The sequence below is a fragment of the Pseudophryne corroboree genome, chromosome 11, assembly GCF_028390025.1.
Source record: "Pseudophryne corroboree isolate aPseCor3 chromosome 11, aPseCor3.hap2, whole genome shotgun sequence".
In the NCBI taxonomy this organism is placed as follows: Eukaryota; Metazoa; Chordata; class Amphibia; order Anura; family Myobatrachidae; genus Pseudophryne; species Pseudophryne corroboree.
In genome coordinates, this window is record NC_086454.1 from 20,830,604 (window position 1) to 20,849,675 (window position 19,072).

The following is a 19,072-nucleotide window of genomic DNA, read 5'->3' on the forward strand; positions in this document are numbered from 1 at the left end:
ACGCTCGTCCGGGCACAGTACCTAACTGAGGCTTGGAGGAGGGTCATGGGGGGAGGAGCCAGTACACACCATGTGATCCTAAAAGCTTTCTTTAGATGTGCCCTGTCTCCTGCGGAGCCGCTATTCCCCATGGTCCTGACGGAGTCCCCAGCATCCACTACGGACTATGAGAAATAGAATTATCGGTAAGTAAATTCTTATTTTTTTTCTCCAGAAAAACAGATCAGCCACATTTTGTGATCTACTAATGGTGCTTGATTGGCGGCATTATCTATTCATTATATAGTAATCCTGCTACGAATGAGAGATGGGGAAACTTTAATTGAGGCACTCCATTCAGTGGGTCCTTTATTTGTTTGATATACTATTTGTACATATAATACTAATCCACTTTTTGTAGGAAATTTGTTAGTCTCCAATAATTCTTATTTTTCTGCTGAATCTCGGCGAAAACTCTATTTCGGTTTTACTAGTTCTGTTGACTACACTGGATAGATTTAGAAATTGGGCAAACCGAGGTAGGTGTTTTTAGGTAGGTCACTGGCTATACCCTTGTGATCGTCCCATCAGTGGCCTCCTGATGTAAAACCGCAAGAGACGACCGGTTATTTACTAATGACCTGCAGCAGCCAATCAGAAATCCACTTTTCCGTATGACTAGATCATAAGCTGATTAGATGCTGGTTGCCGTTAGTTACTGCACATTTGCACTCTGTTAGTACATGTCAGCACACAGTGTTCGGTGTATGATTTACACAACATTAAAGTAAAGAACTACACATGTAACAGATTAATATAGTGGGTAATTGATACCTGCATTTAATTTTAGCAGAGGTTTTATTAAGTCCGCTGCTTTGTAACCTGTAGGTGTCACAGTTGCTGTTGCTCTCTGTGCACTGCGCATATGTGGAGATGGATCAGCGATAGCACACAGAGGATTTATTCTTATAGTGAGTGACAGCGTTTGGGGGAGGCAATGGGGGTTGGCTAGAAAAACGCAGGCGTGTCGGGACATTTTTAAGAGTATGCCAAAATCAGCCACTGGGAATTTGCAGCTGGCGAGGCCACGGCATCTTAAGAGAGCTTCTCAGTCTGAGACAGCATAGGGTGCTCAGAGGTCCACTGCTACGCCCAATGGGGGTCATTCCGAGTTGTTCGCTCGCAAGCTGCTTTTAGCAGCATTGCACGCGCTAAGCCGCCGCCTACTGGGAGTGAATCTTAGCTTCTTAAAATTGCGAACGAAAGATTTGCATTATTGCGAAAATACATCTCTGTGCAGTTTCTGAGTAGCTCGAGACTTACTCGGCATCTGCGATCAGTTCAGTGCTTGTCGTTCCTGGTTTGACGTCACAAACACACCCAGCATTCGCCCAGACACTCCTCCGTTTCTCCAGCCACTCCCGCGTTTTTCCCAGAAACGGTAGCGTTTTTTCACACACACCCATAAAACGGCCTGTTCCCGCCCAGAAACACCCACTTCCTGTCAATCACATTACGATCACCAGAACGAGGAAAAAACCGTGAGTAAAATTCCTAACTGCATAGCAAATTTACTTGGCGCAGTCGCAGTGCGGACATTGCGCATGCGCACTAAGCGGAAAATCGCTGCGATGCGAAGAAATTTACCGAGCTAACAACTCGGAATGACCCCCAATGTTCCCGCTTTTGTCCGTAAGCGGCGGATGTGTGATGCCGGCAGTGGGCCTCAATATGCGCAAGAAGGCGTCTGAATCATTAGCATATTTTTGCAATTGTACAGTGAGTGAAATCGCACCTGTGTACGTCTCCTGGTCAGGCCTCTAGTCTATGACTGACGCATCACGTAATCGTGGCATGCACAAATTGTAATGACAGTAACTGCAATTATATTCAGCTTTACACAATGCGTTATGCTGAAAGTTCTCAGCGATTTAGGATTTCGTGTTTTTATGCCATGCAGATAACTGCTCCTTTTAGAGTGTTTGTAGAATGTCATCTCCTTCCGAATATATCGTCATATGGGGCGTTAGATACAAAACTCCAACATAGATTTCATCCACCACAATTACATATGGAGAATGTTCTTCCCTTAGGAATGTGTCCCCCCCCAGATTGCGTATACTGCAATGGGAGCTGCCTCCAGCCTCTGTGATCTGTAGTTATGCTGATGGCTGAGGAGGCACTTACACCTCCAAGGCCAGCAGTGGTGTCTTCCTGGGAATAGGAACCTGGGAAAGATTGAAAGTGCATACAGGGCCGTCTTAACAGCAGTGTGGGCCCCTGGGCACAGCAATACACTGGGGCCCCTACCCATCCTCCATGGGTGTGGGTGCTATTAGCGGCAGCTTTGATGTCCCGCGGGCGGTAGGGGGTGTACTATCTTTCGCTCAGCTTGTAGGACCTGGAGCAGTAATTTCTGCTAATTACTCCTTTACTGCACAGATGGGGCGGGAGCGGGAGGGAGATCACTAATCTGTAGAAGGGGAGTTGGGCTGAATGAAGGGGCCCCGATACATGACTTCCAGGGTGGTATGGGGTGTTTAATATATAAGGGAGAGGTCGATAGTGGAGTGGGCTTAATTTTCATCATTTTCTGGTGGGGGGCAGCTTGCTTGACTGAAGATATCTCAAGTTCCTGGAAAAAGATTTCTTAGCTTTGAATGGGATTAAAATTAGAGTCTCCCACCTTTCAGGAGGTACTGGGGACACCTTTCTGGAGGTACTTGGGACTTGGGTATCAGAGTTCTGGAGCCAGAGCAACCCACCAACAAATATATAAAACTGCATATTAGGCTTGTGGAGCTGGAGCAGGGACCAGCTGCTTGAAGGCTGATATCTCTGGTTCTGGGCATAGTAGAGACAAGCTGCTAGTGTCCACCAGAAGTGGAGAGCCCCAGCTTTTGAAATGTACCATCGGAAAAACTCTAAGTCATACAGAGCCAGAGATATCTGGCTGGGAAGAGCAATTAACAGGCTTGGATGGGGACCACTGCTTTGAAGTCAGATATCTCTGGTTCCCTAGGGCCGATTTTCAAAAATCTGGTACCCCTGGAAAGAGGGGACCCTCAGCTATCAGTTTAGGGCCCTTTTACTCCTGGGGCCCTTGGGCAAGAGCCCATTGAGCCCATATGAAAAGACGGCCCTGAGTGCATATGATGAACTGCCTTTACTATGGGCAAGCCGACAAGTGTTCAGCTTGGCTTTCATTCTCCTCCAGGTTCTCCTGCCAAAATGTCACCAGCTCCGGCCAAGGTAAGCCTGAAACATGGGAACTCCCAAACATTGGCCATCTACTTTTCTACAGGCTGGAGGTAAGTGCGGCTATTTACAATGCTCTTGGGAGTTTTCTTTACATAAATTCTAAAGGCTGGTGCCAGCGGGTCCTGGGTGCTCTTTGTGTAATTCGGTTGGGTGGAAGAAGCCAAAGGCTGATAGCTAAGTAAGCCATGTATACATTGTCACTCAGGTTACTGTGACCACATGAATGTAATCAGAAGCCGGGATTATGCCTACAGCCTTCTACAACCTATACGAGTCTAGAACACAAAGCTTTTCCAAACATACTCAACAGGACTACACAGCCCGGCTCTGTAATGTACAGAAGTGATGGAAAACAGAATACTGGGGGAGATTAGAAATGTAGTGACCCACCAACAAGATGCAGAGCCGCCACAGATACAAAGATACAGATGGATAATTATTACAGAATGTAAAAAAATATTTTCTCATTTTTCCTGTCGTTTGCCGTCCCAGTAATAATCTCTAACGTGTAAGAGGGGAAGGTTCCCAATCGTCCTTATTCTAGGTACAGAAGAGAGAAGATGTTGGACAAGGTACGGTAAGAGATGAAAGGCGGTTGGGGGTGGGGGGTAGTATCCTCCTTCCTACCCTGAAGAAGATAATGGAAGCTAATAGAGTGTAGAGGCTACACTGGGAACCTGGCAATATAGCAGTGTAATATTGTATCCCTGTCAGTAACCTGATCAGGCACTATTATAGGTATAATTCAGCGGATCCTTCAGTGTTCCTCACACACACAATAAGGCATTGCTAAACATACATCATTTGTAGGAATATCTAACCCGCTGGGCACCCTTGCATGGTGCGTCTAATGCGTCCTGGCCTATGAGTGCGGCCGCTCAGGCGGAACCGCAGAAATGTTTCACTTGATCTCCTTCTTGGATTTGTAATGGGCGGAGACCACCAGATAGGTGTCGGGACTCATTTCTTTGATGGTGGGGGACTTGTTTTGGACCGGCGAGGTCTTCCCATCCACGCGTGATATCTGCAGCATTCGGCACGGGTCGTGCTTCAGCAGATAACCGGCAAACGTCTCCCATCCGCCTCCAACGCGGACCATCACGTGTTTGTTGTGGAGCATCTGCAACAGCAAAAAAAGCCACTTAGCGTGTGCAATAGATGCATCTCCTGTTACTCAACATATCAGTATTTGTCTTCTACATCAATACATTTTTACTGAAGGGTTTTATAGCATGGAGGAATGGGATGCAGGAAAAAAGAAGAGAGAAGAGGCAGATGGATGATGTGGAGACCATTCTACTTCCATCATTCCTTCTCTTCTCCATCCATAATGTATCTGTGCCAGGGGGACTCTTCAATGATCGGAGAAGAGGCCCAGGCGGTGTGGGGACATCCCTTGGCTTTCCATTGCAAAATGAAATTGAATCTTATAAGTGATATCAGACATGAGAGGAGAAAGTTCCCCAACTAATGCAATTACAATATGACCTAGAACATAGTGGTTTCAGGATGCTAGAGGGACACTGGTGGAGAAGCACCATCCAGGGTTCAGGGTCTGCTGGGGCTTAGAGCACTATAGAAACTAGGCTGAAACTGCTATCCAGGGCGTTGGATGACCTGACAGCCCTCAAGCAGGTGCATTATGGTCCCTCTTGACCACAGAGACGCCAGCAAAGTTTTGTACAGATAGGCCACGTTTGTGCAACATAGTGGGCGGTAGACCACGTCTCCGTGGAGTGATGTACTATGCATTGCTGTAATTGATGAGTCCTTTATAACTAAATGGGGTTTCTCTCCCGTATATTATTATTTTACTAAGTAAGTCTCAGATCTGATACAATAAACCAAAAAATCAGCCCACATTAATGGAAATAAAAACTCTTCTGGAGTTCACCCACCCACATAAGTGAACATTACATCTTGCAACAAGGTCATTCCATGTAAGGTCACCCAGGCCAAGACATCCACTGAGTCAGATTTTCACGATGCTTTGTACACTTGATACTACCACATAATTACAAACCCATGTAAAATATTTATTCTCTATGCCTCATATTTTTTGAGAAATAGGGGGTCAAAGCTTCTAAAAAATGCTGGGAAATGCCGCTTCTGAGGCTCCGTTTTCATGTGAGGCGTTTCCCATCGTATCACTTTGAAATGTTGACCCTTTGTAAATCAAAATATGGAGATTCCAGTAAAATAATGTTTTATCCATCGTGCCTGACTCCGAGTCATTATACATTCCTTTACTTCACACTTAACTTAAAGTGGGTTCAAAGAGCATTATCACCTTAAGGCAGATGAGTTATTGTGTCCCTTTTTTGTTTAAATTGAACCTTAACGTATACTTTAAAAGGCTATGAAAGAAAAAATAATGGGATTTTGATTGCCTGTATGAGTATTTTATTGTTTAATTAAAATGCTCTCTTTATAAATGAAAATAACCATTAGGTGTAATATATAGGCCCGTTAGGAGAGTATTTTAATATGTTTATTTATATATATATAATATGCAGATTTCTCATTACACATGGGGGGTATTCAGTTAGCCGTGATAACCTGTTCTTGCACGAAATACTGCAATTTAACCTCAAATAGCGGAAAAACCCTATTCAATTAGCAGCAATAATTTATCGGCGATAATTTTACCGCAAATTTCACTTCACCTACTCTTTAACAGGTGCAAAGTTGGGGAAAATCCCTATTTTAAGGTAAAAATGTCGGGATTTTGTTCAGAACCCCTGGGATACACCCCCCCCCTCCCCCCATGACTAATTAGGCACTTAGAAGTTTTTAATTATTTTTAATTGGCCAATAATGACATGTCATTTTTTGGGGGGAGAAAGTGCAAAGTGGTGGAATTTGGGGTTCAAAGTATGTGACAGGTATATTGGGGTGCTTTATGAGTGGGACAAGTGTTTTTAGGCTTGCAGGCGGGAGTAGTCAGCCTTCTTCCACTTTTCTTTTTAAAGTACCCTATAAAGAATCAAATATATACTTATACCCATTTTTATGTACTCCAAATTTAATGAGAGCATTTACTTTGCTAAAAAAAAATTGGTTTTATAAAAAAAAAAAATTAATATAAAAAAAAAATGCATATAACAGCCATTTGACTCAATTTAAGTCCTATTATCCTGTGTTTGGCATAGACGGAGTTCAAAAAGTCCCTCCTCCCTAAGCAAGTCTCTCCGCAGAGAATGTGTGAGAATGTGTGCTTAGTAATATGATAAGATATAATTGCTTTTAAACACTTTATTTACATGAAGTAAAACAGAATTTGTCACATACTTATCTACATTAAGTGTTGTCCCTCTCTGGCCCCCCACAGCTGCAGAGGAGATCTGCAGCCAGAGACAGTGCTTACCGCGGAGGATGAAAAAGATCGCTGTCCTTAGGGACTTCTGAATGCCTAGACAACCCCCAATATATATCACGCTGCAACTCGTCATAAAAATCACACTGGGGTATATAACAGAATGTGAAAAGGATAATGACAAGGTCTCCCCCTGGTGGTATAAATCCAAACAACCCTGGCGCTCTTCAAATAAATGTATGTGTGTTGTACCAAGAATTAAATAATGACAGCTTATCTGAATTGGGAGATAAAGAATTCCACAGGAAACTTTCTTCCTCCCCTAGAGATGCGCCCAAAAAGAGAATATATAGGACAACTGTAGTGTCAAATCTTTTTGGGAGAGTAGACAACCAGCAGCTGATGTGACTAGCTTCAGTCAACTAACGCGTTTCATCCTGACACTAACACATTATTGAATACCTTTGAAAAAGGATGAAACGCGTCAGTTGTGACTTGTTAGGGAAGCCTCAGAGAGGCCAACTATAGCTGTGCAGGAATGACAAAGTGCAGTGACTGAGACTGGGGTGAGGGTGTACCAGTCACCCATATCAGGAGCTCTGCATACAACTTGCCTGTATGGGAGGGTGGTTAGAAAGATGCCATTACTGATGAAAAACCACATTACAGAATGTCCATGCAGAGTAGGTGGGGCATTACTTCTACATTCGGGAAATAAGACACTGGGTGTAATGTCCTGCCCCGGCTAATACATCATATCCGTTACTGGCAAGATCAAGTGGAACGCGATGACTGCTTCTGGGTGCCGGTATTTCCCACACAACCCGGCAATGGTATTTTTGGAGCACCGTTGTTTAAATTAGCATTCCAGGTTGAAAAAGGGACAGGCTACTGAAACACGTCGATAAATCGGAGGTTTTAGTAGACTGCGGACCACCTTGGACTACCATTTACCCCACTGGTGTTTATTGAGGCTTTCTACACCTGGTGGACATGTCAAGACCCAGGACTTTGTTTATTTCAGTCCCATCCATCCGCTGATATCCAGTAGGAAACCAGGGGCTCCCAAGGGGGATGTACAATCCATGTTGTTGATATGTCGATGTGATTTTATATTAATGCGAATGCAATTTAATTTTAATCTATTAAATTGTGGAAATGGAAAAACAACTGTTATTTTTTTTCCTCTCTGCCTATGGGGTATATTCAATTCTTGTCGGATTTGCCGTCTTGTCGGAAAGACGTCAGTTTCTGACTTTTTCCGAATAGTGATTTGACCTGTTCAATGGGGCTGACGTTTTTCTGACAGGTCGGCAATTCCGACTTGTCGGAAAACACATGGATTGGTGGATTAGCCGCGGATCCACGTGTTTTGTCGGATTTGCGGCCAAATCTGACAGCTTTTAGTCCAGTTTTTTCGACAATGTCAGTCCGACTCTAAAAAAAGTCAGATTAACATTGTCGAGAACGGCCAAATCCTGTCGGATTTGGCCGCAAATTGAATACTGCATTGTCGGATCCTTTCCGTCGGAAAGGATCCGACATGCATTGAATACACCGCTATGTCTTCTACTCAGACATAGGCAGAGAACCCCCCCCCCCCCTGTAAACACTCGCAACATGACCGTGTTTTTGCCGTCACTCGCCGTACCCGCCATCAAACGGTCCCTGTCAGTCACTCTGCGATTAAATCCTCACCGCTAGCACCGCAATGTGTGTGCAATACTGACAGGCCATGCAAAATGCATGTGTGCTAATCTAATGTTCTATGAGAGAAGGTCAGCTCCGCTATTTCTGGAAGGCATTCTTCAGCAAGATCACATCCTATAATTGTTCTTAAGCTCCCAGAAGAATTCCATCTTAGAGCCGGGGGCTGTAATACACTTCTGCTAAATTGTGAAAATGTAATATAAATTTTCTTTTCTATATAAAAATGACATTAGACGAGAACGGCGCGCGGTATATCAGGTTAGCGGCCTTTTATCTCTCTTTATTCCAGTTCTGTTTCTCTATGAAAGTTACAAGAATTAATGCGGCAAATATAGAGTACTGTGCAAAAGTTTTAGGCAGGTGTGGGAAAAGTGCTGCAAAGTAAGAATGCTTTCAAAGAAAGTATTAATTAACAAAATGCAAAGTGAATGATCAGAAGAGAAATGTAAATCAAATCAATGTTTGGTGTGACCACCCTTTGCCTTCAAAATAGCATCAATTCTTCTAGGTACACTTGCACACAGTTTTTAAAGGAACTCGGGAGGGAGGTTGTTACAAACATCTTGGAGAACTAACCACAGATTTTCTGTGGATGTAGGCTTGCTCAAATCCTTCTGTCACTATCAGGGCTCTGTGGGGGCCATATCATCACATCCAGGACTCCTTGTTCTTCTTTACACTGAAGATAGTTCTTAATGACATTGGGGGTAATTCAGACCTGATCGTTAGGCTGCGTTTTCGTACAGCCTGCGATCAGATCTGAACTGCGCATGCACCGTAATGCGCAGGCGCGACGGGGAGTGCCGGGCAGCGACGGGACAGTGCGAAAAAAGCGATCACAAGGTGACTGACAGGAAGAAGGTGTTCATGGGTGAACTGAACGTTTTCAGGGAGTGGCTGGAAAAACGCAGGAGTGTCCAAACGTTTGCAGGGCGGGTGTCTGGCGTTAATTCTGGTTCCGGACAGGCTGAAGTGATCGCAGCGGCTGAGTAAGTCCTGGGCTGTGCAGAGACTGCACAAGATCTATTTGTACAGCTCGGCTACACATGCGTTCGCACACTTGCACAGCTAGAATACACTCCCCCCATAGGCGGCGACTATCTGATCGCAGGGCTGCAAAAATCGCTTGCTAGCAATCAGGACCCTCATTCTGAGTTGATCGCTCGCTAGCTATTTTTTGCAGAGCAGCGATCAGATAGTTGCCGCCTATAGGGGAGGGTATTTTCGCTTTGCAACTGTGCGAACGCTTGTGCAGCGGAGCGGGACGAAAAAGTTTTTTGCAGTTTCTGAGTAGCTCTGAACTTACTCAGCCGCTGCGATCACTTCAGCCTGTCCGGTCCCGGAATTGACGTCAGACACCCGCCCTGCAAACGCTTGGACACGCCTGCGTTTTCCCTACCACTCCCAGAAAACGGTCAGTTGACACCCACAAATGCCCTCTTCCTGTCAATCTCCTTGCGATCGGTTGTGCGTATGGATTCGTCCCTAGAAGCATTGCCCAACAACGATGCTGTTTGTACCCGTACGACGCGCGTGCGCATTGCGGTGCATACGCATGCGCAGTAGTAACCTGATTGCTGCGCTGCGAAAAACAGCAGCGAGCAATCAACTCGGAATGAGGGCCCAGGTCTGAATTAGGCCCATTGGCTGTATGTTTGGGGTCGTTGTTCTGCATCAGAATAAATTTGCATAATGGATAAGAAGGCAAAGTGCGGTCACACCAAATATTGATTTGATTTAGATTTTTCTTCTGTTCATTCACTTTGCATTTTGTTAATTAATAAAAATAAACTATTAACACTTCTATTTTTGAAAGCATTCTTACTTTGCAGACCTGCCTAAAACTTTTGCACAGTGCTGTACACAGCAGGGTTGTAGCTGTTTTGCATAGGTCATCGTTTCCATTCTAGATCATTGGGAAAGGAGGACGTGTGAGAACTAGACTAATATTTTTCCAAACTCACTCAATATATCAGGAAAAATCTGCAGCTCACAAGTTAATAGGTTGGAAGCAAATATGTGCAAGAGTTACAAAAAGAATACATTTCCAAATCTTCCTATTATCAGTCAGTGAATATGATTTACTTATTATTCTGGACCTGTTGTTTGACAAAATGAACGTCAGTCGTCGACATATGTCTGGGGGGGTGACATAATTACTCGTCATTAGTGCAGCTTCCCCAACGACGAGCCTCAGTGGAGCCATCAGATCCTCATAGGGCCACACAATAAATGTCAAGTGACTTATGGAAGCCCCAAGCTCGCACCTCATTACTGCCGGCATTCTCCCTCCATAGTGCGGCAAAAGCTGTTTCCATGACAACGGAATCCTGGCTACGAGCAGATATTAACATGAAAGTTGTAAACCGGTGATGGGCGACCTGATCCGCTTCAGGGGCTGCATGGGAGACCCCCTTAGGGCCTGCACAGAACCCCCTTAATCTCAGCAATTAATTAAACAAAAACATTTAATGAAAGACTCCTGTCTGTATAACATATCTGCAGCCATATTACACACGTGTTACAGCTATAACTACCGGAGCTGATCATGCCGCAGGAAGGAGCTAGGGGCCGCCAGGTGAAGGCTGGAGGGGGGGGGGGGGGGGGGGGGGGGGGGGGGGGGAGGGGCACACGCACACCTGTGGCCCTAGGCCTGCCTGCAGCACATCACTAAACATTTGTGCAAAAGTCAAACACATTATGGGGCAGATGTATTAAGCCTGGAGAAGTGATAAAGCAGTGATAAGTGGAAGGTGATAACGCACCGGCCAATCAGCTCGTAACTGTCATTTTTCAAACCCGTAATGATTGGCTGGTGCGTCATCCCCTTGACTTATCACTGCTTTATCACTTCTCCAGGCTTAATACATCTGCCCCTTTGTTCACAACACTTTATACTGTATACAGATATGCTCTGTGCGCAACAAGTCGTGTTACACATAACGCGCTAGCGCCAAGCGTCTTTTTTGGCATTTTTTTCCACGAAAATGCATCTTAGACACAAAGTAGTATAATAGGACGCATGAGCTTCTGCTGATTAAAATGATATGCGGCATGCCTATATTCTGTGTGTGACTGCGACTATATCTGCATACAAAATGTTATGCTACAGTGTTTTCCTGGAAAACACTGTAACGTGGCACTTCGGATGCAGATAGAGCCGCAGTCACACAGAATATAGGCATGCCGCATATCATTTTAATCAGCAGAAGCTGCTCGTGCATCCTATTACATTACTTTGTGTCTAATTTTTATCATACTGACTGTATCCATATACCAGTAGTATCCATATACCAACTGTATCCATATACCGATAATATCCATATACTGACAGAATCCATATAAAATTCAGCGTTATCACCACAGCCGGGGTGAATTTGTTATCCAGCCTGTGGTCTACTGGGGCAGAGACTGATGGGAATGATTAAACATTCTTTATAAAGTGCCCCATTCACATAATATACTTGCATTGTGTAATATGCAGAGTGCAGGGCTTGTGTATCACAGCACACCTATATGGGAATGCAGTTCATTTGCGGGTGGTCAGGATCCCAGCAGTCAGGATACCGACGCCGGAATCCCGTCCGCTGACAATACAGACAGCTGGAATCTGGCTCACTCGTGGGTGTCCACGACAAGCGGACTCTTTGCGCTCGCCCTGTTGCCGGCATGCTGACGGACGGTATATCATACTGAACCCCCTATATGTGCAGTGCTCAGTACTGGATCACACATACACACGTGATTACCCACACCATACACAGTCCCACACAGGCTAGGACTGGCCCACAGGGGTACAGGGGAAACCACTGGTGGGCCCCACTGCCTGGGGGCCCTCCTCCTGCTCTAAGGATCAGGTTCCAGACTGTGCACTTGAATTATACATTATACATATGTTACCTTATACTGGACTATGGTGTATTTCTACAGTGCATTATACATTATACATATGTTACCTTATACTGGACTATGGTGTATTTCTACAGTGCATTATACATTATACATATGTTACCTTATACTGGACTGTGGTGTATTTTCTACAGTGCATTATACATTATACATATGTTACCTTATACTGGACTATAGTGTATTTTCTACAGTGCATTATACATTATACATATGTTACCTTATACTGGACTATGGTGCATTCTCTACAGTGCATTATACATTATACATATGTTACCTTATACTGCACAGGACTATGGGGTATTCTCTGCAGTGCATTATACATTATACATATGTTACCTTATACTGGACTATGGTGCATTCTCTACAGTGCATTATACATATGTTACCTTATACTGGACTATGGTGCATTCTCTACAGTGCATTATACATTATACATATGTTACCTTATACTGGACTATGGTGTATTTTCTACAGTGCATTATACATATGTTACCTTATACTGGACTATAGTGTATTTTCTACAGTGCATTATACATAATACATATGTTACCTTATACTGGACTATGGTGCATTCTCTACAGTGCATTATACATATGTTACCTTATACTGGACTATGGTGCATTCTCTACAGTGCATTATACATTATACATATGTTACCTTATACTGGACTATGGTGTATTTTCTACAGTGCATTATACATATGTTACCTTATACTGGACTATAGTGTATTTTCTACAGTGAATTATACATTATACATATGTTACCTTATACTGGACTATGGTGTATTTCTACTGTGAATTATATATTATACATATGTTACCTTATACTGGACTATGGTGTATTTTCTACAGTGCATTATACATTATACATATGTTACCTTATACTGGACTATGATGTATTCTCTACAGTGCATTATACATTATACATATGTTACCTTATACTGGACTATAGTGTATTTTCTACAGTGCATTATACATTATACATATGTTACCTTATACTGGACTATGGTGTATTTTCTACAGTGCATTATACATATGTTACCTTATACTGGACTATGGTGTATTTCTACAGTGAATTATATATTATACATATGTTACCTTATACTGGACTATGGTGTATTTCTACAGTGAATTATACATTATACATATGTTACCTTATACTGGACTATGGTGTATTTCTACAGTGAATTATATATTATACATATGTTACCTTATACTGGACTATGGTGTATTTTCTACAGTGCATTATACATTATACATATGTTACCTTATACTGGACTATGGTGTATTCTCTACAGTGCATTATACATTATACATATGTTACCTTATACTGGACTATAGTGTATTTTCTACAGTGCATTATACATTATACATATGTTACCTTATACTGGACTATAGTGTATTTTCTACAGTGCATTATACATTATACATATGTTACCTTATACTGGACTATGGTGTATTTTCTACAGTGCATTATACATTATACATATGTTACCTTATACTGGACTATGGTGCATTCTCTACAGTGCATTATACATTATACATATGTTACCTTATGCTGGACTATGGTGCATTCTCTACAGTGCATTATACATTATACATATGTTACCTTATACTGGACTATGGTGTATTCTCTACAGTGCATTATACATTATACATATGTTACCTTATACTGGACTCAGTGGCGTAACTAGAAATTTTTCTCCCCCAAGCCAAAAAATTCTTCGGCGCCCCCCCCCCCTATAATTGGCACTAGGAAAGGGACAAACAAGTGCGCGCCGAATGCACCGTAATGCCTGTGACACATTCTGACACACACCGCAATGTCCGTGATACATTATGCCACACACCGTAATGCCCATTACACATTAAGTCCTACATTAAGGCTTCTAATTACTTTTAAATTACCTGCTCGTTGCCAGGGGTTTCATGCTCTTGGTTCCATGCACGGTGCCAGGGGTTTTCATGCTCAGGGTGTCATGCTCGTTGCCAGGTGTTTCATGCACTCGGTGTCATGCTCGTTGCCAGGGGTTTCATGCACTGGGTGTCATGCTCATTGCTAGGGGGTAGTGCTTGTTGCTAGGGCTGTGCTCCCAGTGCCACATATGTCCTCAGTGCCAGATATTCCCCCACGGTGCCAGGTACTCACATGCCCCCAGTGCCAAATATAGCCTCTCCCCCCAGTGCCACATATGCCCCCAGTGCCAGATATTCCCCCACAATGCCAGGTGCTCACGTGCCCCCAGTGCCAAATATAGCCCCCCATGTGCCAGGTACACATACAGTGCCATATATGCCCCCTCAGTGCCCCCCCAGTGCCATATATGCCCCCTCAGTGCCATATATGCCCCCTCATTGCCCCCCAGTGCCATATATGCCCCCTCAGTACCCCCCAGTGCCATATATGCCCCCTCAGTGCCCCCCCAGTGCCATATATGCCCCCTCAGTGCCATATATGCCCCCTCAGTGCCTCCCCAGTGCCATATATGCCCCCTCAGTGCCCCCCAGTGCCATCTATGCCCCCTCAGTGCCATATATGCCCTCAGTGCCCCCCAGTGCCATATATGCCCCCTCAGTGCCAAAAAGGGGCGTGGTTTTGTTTAAATGGGCGTGGCTTCGCATAAAGAGGCGTGGCATTGCAGGAATAGACTACCTTATACCCCAGTTTTGCAACCTGCACGCCCAGACGTTAGCCACCACAGGAAAGAAAAATAATCCTGATTCATGCCCCTTCCATTATTTGTCATTTTTCCTCCTTATAGTAATGCCCAGTATACATTATGCCACATACTGCAAAGGCCCTCAGACATTATGCCACACACAATAATGCACATGACACAATATGCACACACCGTAATGCCCCCGACACATTATGCCACACACCGTAATGTCTGTGACACATTATGACAGGAATCGCAATGCCCGTTATACATTATGCTACACACTGCAATGCCCCTGATACATTATAGCACATACCACAATGCCCATGATATAGTATACCACACACCGCAATGTCCGTGATACATTATGACACACACTGCAATGAACCTGAGACATTATACCACATACCACAATGCCCATGATATAGTATACCACACACCGCAATGTCCGTGATACATTATGACACACACCGCAATGCCCGTTATACATTATGCCACACTGCAATGACCCTGAGACATTATACCACATACCACAATGCCCGTGATATAGTATACAGACACCGTAATGCCTGACACATTATGCCACACACCGCAATGCCCATTATACATTATGCCACACACTGCAATGACCCTGACACATTATACCACATACCACAATGCCCGTGATCTAGTATACCATACACCGTAATGCCTGTGACACATACCGCAATGCCCGTTATACCCTATGCCACACTGCAATGCCCCTGAGACATTATACCACATACCACAATGCCCGTGATATAGTTTGCCACACACCGTAATGCCTGTGACACATTCTGACACACACCGCAATGTCCGTGATACATTATGCCACACACCGTAATGCCCATTACACATTAAGTCCTACATTAAGGCTTCTAATTACTTTTAAATTACCTGCTCGTTGCCAGGGGTTTCATGCTCTTGGTTCCATGCACGGTGCCAGGGGTTTTCATGCTCAGGGTGTCATGCTCGTTGCCAGGTGTTTCATGCACTCGGTGTCATGCTCGTTGCCAGGGGTTTCATGCACTGGGTGTCATGCTCATTGCTAGGGGGTAGTGCTTGTTGCTAGGGCTGTGCTCCCAGTGCCACATATGTCCTCAGTGCCAGATATTCCCCCACGGTGCCAGGTACTCACATGCCCCCAGCGCCAAATATAGCCTCTCCCCCCAGTGCCACATATGCCCCCAGTGCCAGATATTCCCCCACAATGCCAGGTGCTCACGTGCCCCCAGTGCCAAATATAGCCCCCCATGTGCCAGGTACACATACAGTGCCATATATGCCCCCTCAGTGCCCCCCCAGTGCCATATATGCCCCCTCAGTGCCATATATGCCCCCTCATTGCCCCCCAGTGCCATATATGCCCCCTCAGTACCCCCCAGTGCCATATATGCCCCCTCAGTGCCCCCCCAGTGCCATATATGCCCCCTCAGTGCCATATATGCCCCCTCAGTGCCATATATGCCCCCTCAGTGCCTCCCCAGTGCCATATATGCCCCCTCAGTGCCCCCCAGTGCCATCTATGCCCCCTCAGTGCCATATATGCCCTCAGTGCCCCCCAGTGCCATATATGCCCCCTCAGTGCCATATATGCCCCCTCAGTGCCCCCCGCAGTGCCATATATGCCCCCTCAGTGCCATATATGACCCCTCTGTGCCCCCCCAGTGCCATATATGCCCCCTCAGTGCCCCCAGTGCCATATGTGCCCCTCATTGCCACCCCAGTGCCATATATGCCCCCTCAGGCCATATATGCCCCCTCAGTGCCCCCCCCCTGTTCCATATATGCCCCCTCAGTGCCCCCCCAGTGCCATATATGCATACCTCCCGCAGTGTCCCGCAGTGGGAGGCTCCTACAGTCACTGCTCTGCATAGCAGAGCAGTAGTGAATAGACGCTGTGCGCATGCGCACAGCGTCTATTCAGCGCAGACAGTGGGAGAGAGGGCATGCCAGCAGCTCACAGAGCGCTGGGCATGCCCCCTCAGTGACGAAACGGGGGCGTGGCCCGCGATCGCGGGTCCTCCGCGAAGCCACGCCCCCTTTTCATAGGACACGCCCCCGACACGCCGGATACTCAGAGGGACACAGGAGAGGCGCACGCTGTGCCCTCCGTGTCCCTACTTCACACAGCGGGGGGCTAGTGACAACAGATTGACATGCGGACGTTCGTCCGCATGTCAATCTGCTCTAAATCAGTGGCGGCGCCCCCGCAGCCCCTCGCCCCCAAGCCACCGCGAGGGCTGCGGGGGCAGTAGTTACGCCACTGACTGGACTATGGTGCATTCTCTACAGTGCATTATACATTATACATATGTTACCTTATACTGGACTATAGTGTATTTTCTACAGTGCATTATACATTATACATATGTTACCTTTATACTGGACTATGGTGTATTTTCTACAGTGCATTATACATTATACATATGTTACCTTATACTGGACTATGGTGCATTCTCTACAGTGCATTATACATTATACATATGTTACCTTATACTGGACTATGGTGTATTTTCTACAGTGCATTATACATTATACATATGTCACCTTATACTGGACTATAGTGTATTTTCTACAGTGCATTATACATTATACATATGTCACCTTATACTGGACTATGGTGCATTCTCTACAGTGCATTATACTGTACATTATACATATGTTACCTTATACTGGACTATGGTGCATTCTCTACAGTGCATTATACATTATACATATGTTACCTTATACTGGACTATGGTGTATTTTCTACAGTGCATTATACATTATATATATGTTACCTTATACTGGACTATGGTGTATTTTCTACAGTGCATTGCTGTTATTACTCTGTTATTAATCTGGCACATTATAATGCATGCACTAGCAGTATTTACTATGTATATTTATCAAGGGTCCCAGACCATGCGCTGTAATGGTTAGCCAAGCCTCTGTGTCAGCTGGCCATACCCACTCTGGAATTGCCACACCCCTAAGCATGGACCCCTACCATTGCATATCCCCGGCGGGCCCTTCATTCCCCAGTCCGACACTGGTCCCACCTGTAACCATACTTGCCTACATTATATTTCTCCTCTCCGGGAGAAGCCCGCAGAGGAGACGCTGCAGGAGTCTTCGGGGGGCGGGGCCGGACTGTGACATCACCAAGCCCCCCCCCCCACATTGGAAAATGCTGCTATTCCCGAGTCCGCGGGAAGGGGGTAGGGCTAAAATGACGCGGTTTGCGTCATTTTAACCCCTTCCCCACCCGATGGACCCGCGAATACGGGAGAGTGTGTCTCCATCCTGCCCGCATCACTAGGGTGCGGGCAGGATGCGGGAGACCTGCCCACTCTTTCGGGGAGGCGGGGGCTACCCAAAAAAAACGGGAGCCTCCCACAGCTTCCGGGAGAGTAGGTAAGTATGCCTGTAAGTTATGTGTAAGTTAGTATAACCAGGAGAGGCGGAGTCAGGAAAACCTTTGTATAAGCACAATCCCCAGTCCTACTTCATCATTTAAATATCTTTCTGCGCAAACAAAATCTCATTTCTGGCGTCCCGCAGCTAGCGAGGCGCAGTGTGCCTGTACGACACAAAGAAGACTAATACAATATTCTAAAATGACACAGGAGTCAGCCACTGCTATTATTCACTATAAATACATTTCATTTCACATAAAGTCTTATCATTCGCTTGTTAGGATTGTCAATAAAAATTATACTTTCCGCGTCTGCACCGCCCGTACTCCGTGCAAAAACACACAAGATACGCAAATAGACGTAAGTGCAACGTAGCATCAGCCCTAACGTCACAATACAATCGCAGTTGCATAACATAAAGAGCTATAATTGTTATGCTGGAATAATCTTCCCCTCACGGCGCACTGCGTTCTGCACCCACCAGCGTCAGACCCTCCCGCACGTTTCATGTTTGTTAATTAATGCTGTCGGTAAATGGGTTCCTCCGCCGGCACAGAAAACACACCACAGGATTACAGATTGTTCTCCCTCTGATTTCATCTCATAAATAATCTACAAATCTTCGGCATACCCTTGGTTGCCATGGAAACCACTTCATCCTTAAGGCAGCGTGCAGCAAGGTTGAGCCGGCGCGCCCGCTGAGACTTTCTGCTCTTCCATCAGCCTATTAAAAAGCTAGCTCAGTGCTTGATTACATGCGTGTACGCCGCTAATTAAAATATATTCTCCAAAGCTCAGGACAGGACTGGAAGGTAATCT

The 19,072-nt window shown here is 45.2% G+C and overlaps 1 protein-coding gene across 2 annotated transcripts in view; it reads right to left on the bottom strand.

Annotated features, from left to right (window-relative positions):
- Nucleotides 1–206: 206 nt before the first annotated feature.
- The window catches only part of GAS2 (growth arrest specific 2), a 185,810-nt gene continuing 166,944 nt past the window's right edge, over nucleotides 207–19,072 (bottom strand). For both annotated transcript variants that reach the window (XM_063946363.1, XM_063946364.1), the window contains one exon: nucleotides 207–4,360. In XM_063946363.1, the coding sequence (XP_063802433.1) occupies nucleotides 4,142–4,360 (219 nt within the window). In that variant the 3' untranslated portion in view covers nucleotides 207–4,141. The remainder of the gene's footprint in view (nucleotides 4,361–19,072) is intronic.